Below are 6,511 nucleotides of genomic sequence, written 5' to 3' on the forward strand. Positions count from 1 at the left end.
AGCAAAGGATGAAAGAAAACAGTGTCTCCCTTCTCCATCACAAGATGCACTCGGAGGCAGTTTTCATCATAGTCCTGAATCCCGTAGAACATTATGTTAACTCCTTCCTAGAACACATAAGAGAAATAAGACTATATTTGGGGAACCCAATGATTAAGAATTTTGTCAATGACTCCTTAAGAAAAGCAAAGTTTTCATAAGTTCTGCTAAGAGAAAAACATAAAAAGATTCTTCAAAGCAACTGTAAATATACAAAAACTTCTCAGACATCTGGTTGTAAAAATCATGGATTTGGGGGCCCAAATGAAGAATATGAAATTTCCACTTATCCTTCATTACCGAATTATAAATGAAGATCTAGACCAACTTTGCATTTTGCAGTTAACATGGGAGATCCCCTTTCCAGCATGAATCTGTAATCACACTTTCCCAACATGATATTCTTCTCCCCCATAACTTTGCCTAAATCATTCTTCTATTATTCAGGAGTACCTCTGGGAAGCAAACTGTATTCTCAGGCCAGAAGAGAGAAAATGTTCAAGTCTCCTCAGCTCAGAAAGCACTCATGTCACAACCAGAGTAAAGAAAGAATAGTAAATTACAACACTGTGCTTTTTTAGAACTACTTCCAATGTTAGCTATTGCTTTAAGTAATGGTTATGGGGGGAGCACAGTATCCCAGTCCCCTTCATAGGACTGTCCCACATTCTTCTGGGGAAGGATTCTTTCCTGCTGGACAGTGTTGGGCCTTTCATCCAGTGCCCTTCTCTCCTGGCTAGGTGCACATGTAACCTATGCAAAGTCAATCTGACCTCCCACTGTCATCACTTAGAATCTGAGCAGAGGATCGATCAAAGGCATTGGTCATGGTCAAGGTTCAACTGCCCCCACCAAGTGCCCCATCCTGACTTCCCACTGACACACTCCCACTTTTCCTGCTTACCAGAGCCAGCCAGCCTTTCCATGGACTCAGCATGTGCCTGCGACCCTCCAAGACACACTCTTTGGCTTAAGTCAGCCACAGCCCACTTCTGTTGCCTGCAACAAACTTTCCCTAAGCCTCAACTCAGTTTTTCCATAAACCTCAACAGTTTATGAATCTCACAATTTCAGATTTTCGTATCAGAATCCAGACTCAAAGATTTATACTTGACACGAATCCTCAGTGTAAGAATTCTAACTAATTGAGACAGAAGTCCTGAAAGCCATATTCTTTAATTCCTACAAAAAAACCACATGCATTCTTCCCACCTGAACAACACGTGCTCTTCTGGGGTCTTCAGACTTTATTGTCTTTTTTTTTTTTTTTAAGATTTTATTTATTTATTTGACAGACAGAGATCACAAGTAGGCAGAGAATCAGGTAGAGAGTGAGGAAGAAGCAGGCTCCCCGCTAAGCAGAGAGCCCGATGCAGGGCTCTATCCCAGGACCCTGGGACAATTATTTGAGCCGAAGGCAGAGGCTTTAACGCACTGAGCCACCCAGGCGCCCTGAGACTTTACTGTCTGGGTCCTACAACACTCATTGTCTCCTCTCTCTTTTCTCTGCCTCTGGACTCCTCACTTCCAGTACATCCTGCTCTAGATCTCAAGATTATCATTTTTGATGAGCCGATTTGATCTCACCATTCATGGGCTCAAAAGCATTCAATAGTTCAATCAATAAACCATGCAACAGGCAGGCAATGGAATACTACTCATCCTTTCCCAGAGCCTTCGCTGGTCTCTCTAGCAGGAAGGAGATGATTCCTCCCTCGTCTTTCTCCTAAGATCTAGTATCAGTGGGTAAGAATTAGTGATAAGAATTCTTGATTACTGATTAGAATTAGAAACTACTGATAAGAATTAGCTGATACATGCATCTGGAGTTGTGAGTGTTTATGTCTGACCTCTGCAATGAAGCTTGATGATTTTAGATCCTATATAGCGCCTACCAGAGTTCCCCACACTGGTGAGCTTTCCAAAACTTCTTGAAAGTAAGATGATTATTCTACGTGACATGGTTGATTTTCCCCTGATCCTGGTTGCAAAACTGAAAACAATGTTTTGCTAAGAAAGGAAACTCCATCTCATTGTTAAAGTTCTGTATGGAATCAGATCTAAAATTAAAACAATAGGGCGTGTGGGTAGCTCAGTGGTTTAAGCCTCTGCCTTTGGCTTAGGTCATGGTCTAAGGGTCCTGGGATCAAGCCCCGCATTGGGCTCTCTGCTCAGTGGGGAGCCTGCTCCCCCTTCTCTCTCTGCTTGCCTCTATGCCTACTTGTGACCTCTCTCTCTATGTCGAATAAATAAAACCTTCAAAAATAAATAAATAAAAATAAAATCAGAACAATAAATATTCTGGTTAAGATTTATCTGCTAGGGCACCTTGGTGGCTCAGGGAGTCAGGTATCAGACTCTGGATTTTGGGATCAGCTTATGATCGCAGGGTCACAAAATCAAGCTGCATGTTGAGCTAGTGTTCACCAGAGTCTACATGTCCCTGTTCCTCCCCCTCTGCCTCTCTCAGCCCGCACCACCTCTCACAAGTATCACGAGCAAATATCACGAGTTGTCTCCCTTTATCCCTGTCTCTCTCTGTGTTTGACTCAAATAAATAAATGAATAAAATCCTAAAAAAGAAAAGGAGGGAGGAAGGAAGTGACGGAAGGAAGGAAGGAAGGAAAAAGAAAAGGAAGGAAGGAAGGGATTTTTACCTCCCACTTGGGATAACCATGTGGCTTCAGGTCGCCTTTGTGACTGCCCGGGAGCACACACAGGCAGCCATTGTTCCGGTCGATGTGCTCCATGGCTGTCCAAGCAGCAACTATGTTATTGCTGGGCCTGATGGGGAAATATTGCAGATCCTGGTGCAAGGGGTGGCGGGATGTCTTCTTGCCTGAAACAGAACCTGCTATTAAACCACATTTGAACCTCAGAATTCATCTCCTCTGCCTGAAAACCAGATCAGTGTCTATCCCTTCAGAACCCAAAGAAGTGAAACCACACTACAGACAATCAGCTTGGAGAGATAAGCACCAAATTGGAATATCAAATCGACAGGGTGACTCCAGATCCTACACTTTTTTCCTGGGTTTCTGACAGCCAGGGATTCATACCATTCTCTAGCAACTCATAACATGTTATGATCTCTATTGTGCTTTATTCCATTGTAACTCTGATTTGGGCACAAAGCCTAGCGCTCAAAGAAAAGTTTGGTCAACTGAAGAGAGTAACCAAATTTGAAGTTCCCTGTTAGCCCTCTAAGTGGCTGATACAAACACTATCGAGTAACTAAATTAATAAAAGGCTTCCAAGAAGTTCTTCACAGAACTAAGAGCACTTGGTGAACAGTCATTATGTAGAATCAGAGATCACAGAACCACATTTACATGGTTCCCTGTTTTGCAGTCTGAACTTGATACTGTTCCCCTACGCCCAACCTCAATGTCTCTAAGCAAGACATCCAGGGTAGGAGAGATTTCATGGTGCTACACTACAGGCTAGTCACATAAAACTCTCCTGGCCTCAAAAGTGGAAAACAATAAAGAATTCTGAAGGACCAATTTATTACTGCTCGTAGAGAAGAATTTCTCAGCATGGACCAAGAGCTGTTGGCTTAAAAAAATGCAGATTCTTGGGGGTGCCTGGGTAGCTCAGTCAGTTAAGCATCTCTTGATTTCAGCTCAGGTCTTGATCTCAGGGTTATGAGTTCAAGTCTCGGGTTGGGCTCCACGCTGGGCATTTAGCCTACTTATAAAAAAAAATTATTTTTTAGTGCAGATTCCTGGGTTTTAGCTTCCAAATCAGTTTCTCTGGGAGTGAGATATTAGGAGCTACATTTTAGCAAGCACAAGACATTTTAAGTCAAGTGATGTATGTGATTTATAAGAAAGCTTTAATTTTGAAGATAATAATATCTTCAATCAGGAGGACAGAATCCACACCATCATTGGTGAGAATAGTTAACAAAGCTTGGGGACAATAATTATAATAATAAAAGCCCATGGTCTATGTGCAGTCATGTTTATTAAACCAAACTTTTGAGCAGCAAGCCAGTCAGTTGTCCAGAAATCCAACAATAACCTTAGTCATTGTTAACATCTGAAATCGTTCTTCTACCTCACTATTGTTATGATGTATGCTATTTTAAGACAAATAAAAGGACATATATATTTAGTTATCCAAATTTAGCAGTTACACACAGAGCTAGAGTTAGAACACCTTAAACTCTCTCTTTTCCTCTTTTTTTTTGGGGGGGGGGGACTTCTCCATAACAAGTAAGAGCCCTTTACCAGTATCTGGAGGTTTGTTTATCAGCATTGTATGCAGGGCCATAATATCAGGTCCAGTGAAGCACTCCACATATTTCAGAATCTAAGGGAAAAGAAGAAAAAAAGTTTGATAAGAAATCCAATGCACAAAAGTGGCACAAAGTAAACTATCTATACAAGAGCCAAGATGCCTTCATTCAGCACTTGGTAGGAGCACCTGAGTTGCTCAGTCAGTGAAGCTTCCAACTCTTGATTTCTGCTCAGGTCACGATCGCACAGTCACAGGATCAAGCCCTGCACTGGGCACTTTGTTCGGTGAGGAGTCGACTTGAGATTCTATCCCTCTGCCCTTCACCTCAAAATATATATATATATATATATATATATATATATATATATATATATATATATATTTAAAAACCACTTAGTATTTCACAACATTGCAAACTCAGCTTGAAAGCAGGAAAAACTTGTAAGTCTGCAAGACTCTGAATTAAACAGGCTTTTCCAAGCCAGTTGGAACCGTAACCAATTTTCTACATGGGAGGCATGTGGGGACGCCTGTGTGGCTCAGTGTGTTAAAGCCTCTGCCTTCGGTTCAGGTCATGATCCCAGGGTCCTGGAATCGAGCCCCGCATCCGACTCTCTGCTCAGCGGGAAGCCTGCTTCTCTTCCTCTCTCTGCCTGCCTCTCTGCCTACTTGTCATCTCTGTCTGTCAAATAAATAAATAAATAAATAAATGAAAAAATCTAAAGAAAAGAGAGAGAGAGAGAGAAGCATGTGTTTCTCTGAGAAATCAACTGGAAAGGGCAGAGATAAACCTGCCTTCAACTGGAACTGTCCATAGTTGCCCAGCGAGCAGGCAGCTTCCTCTCCGCCCCCACCAAGACTCTTCATAAGGAGGGACCATGAGGGGGGCCTGGCTGGCTCAGTAGGTAGAGCATGCAACTCTTGAGTTGGGATTGTGAGTTCAAGCCCCACGGCGAGCATAGAGCCTACTTAAGAAAAAAAACAAGGGACCATGAGAGGCCCCAACATGCGCAACGGCCATGCGTAGCCCAGAGGAAAAGAGAAGGGCAACTGGGGTGCTACCTCTTTACCTCTAAGCCACCGAGGGAGGGGTACATGCAGAAAGGAGTCGGCGGTGTGTGTCGACTACCTGCAGGGGGCTTTATGCATCAGCCCACCTAAACCACACAGCGATTCCTGAAAAGTAATGCCTCCGTGGATGAATAATCCTTTAAAGTGAACACCCCACGCAGATAAGCCCAAAGCTAATAAACTGCCCTTGTTTGTGGAGCCAATTCAGTGAAATTGAATCTTCAATTCTGTCTGACTCCAAAAAATGAAGCATGTTCTACTGCTTTCTCATTGTTTGATCCTGTGTAGAAGGAATATTGGCAACTTGAGCAGGAAATGCTTGAAATGAAACCAAAATCCTGGAAGTCAGGCCTCCTACTTGTTTGTTTATAAAGCATGTCAACTTTTGCAATTTCCTTAGGCCAGTATTTTCTTTCTTTCCTTTTTAAATAATCCCTAATCCCACCAGGGGGCTCAAACTCAGATCCTTGATCCCAAGGTCCCACAACTAAGCCAGCCAGGTGCCTCTGACCAGTATTTTCTAAACCTCAGTGACCCTCAAGAGCCATTTTACCATTTCCATCATACTTTACAGAGGTGCCCAATATAGTTAGCCAACAATTTTTCCAAACTAACTTACGTCTTATCCTGATTAATAATATTCCTGAGGTCCTAGGTTTGATGTGCTGGGTATTTTTTCCAATACACATTAAAATAAATACCTAACTACTAAAATCGGGACCCACCTCCTAAAAATCATTGCATGAACCAGCAATTGCGTGGTTCAGATTTTAGAGCGGTGGGAAACCTGGATGTCCCGGTTGTGCTAACTCTACCCTGTGCTGCCACTAACGTCAAGATTTTCCTCCTTGATGGATGCACACAACTTCCATTTCCATAGCAGGACTTGAGGCTGGGAAGTCATATCCCCTCCTGTCCCCCACCCAAGGGGCTGGACTTCATAGTTGGCTTACCTGTACACAGTGTTTTTTATGAGGCAAATTTTCTTTATTTTTAAAATTATTTTAAATGTGGTTTTTTAAAAGATTTTATTTATTTGTCATATTATTTGCCAGAACAAAAAAGAAAGCAGTAGGTAGAGAGAGAAGAGGGCTCCCTACTGAGCAAGGAGCCTGATGTAGGACTCCATCCCAGGACACAGGGATCCTGACCTGAG

General features: G+C 42.5%; 1 protein-coding gene across 1 annotated transcript; it reads right to left on the reverse strand.

The window, feature by feature from the left end:
* Positions 1–5: 5 nt before the first annotated feature.
* Positions 6–4,358, reverse strand: LOC132008829 (phytanoyl-CoA dioxygenase, peroxisomal-like; the record flags this gene model as incomplete). The annotated part of the gene is made up of 3 exons (XM_059387355.1): positions 4,275–4,358; positions 2,697–2,878; positions 6–107 (listed from the first exon to the last, which is right to left on the reverse strand). Coding segments are annotated over exons 1-3 (327 nt in total), but the record flags the coding sequence as incomplete, so codon positions are not given.
* Between the last annotated feature and the right edge of the window lie 2,153 nt (positions 4,359–6,511).

The sequence above is a fragment of the Mustela nigripes genome, unplaced genomic scaffold (genome assembly GCF_022355385.1).
Source record: "Mustela nigripes isolate SB6536 unplaced genomic scaffold, MUSNIG.SB6536 HiC_scaffold_1472, whole genome shotgun sequence".
Classification (NCBI taxonomy): Eukaryota; Metazoa; Chordata; class Mammalia; order Carnivora; family Mustelidae; genus Mustela; species Mustela nigripes.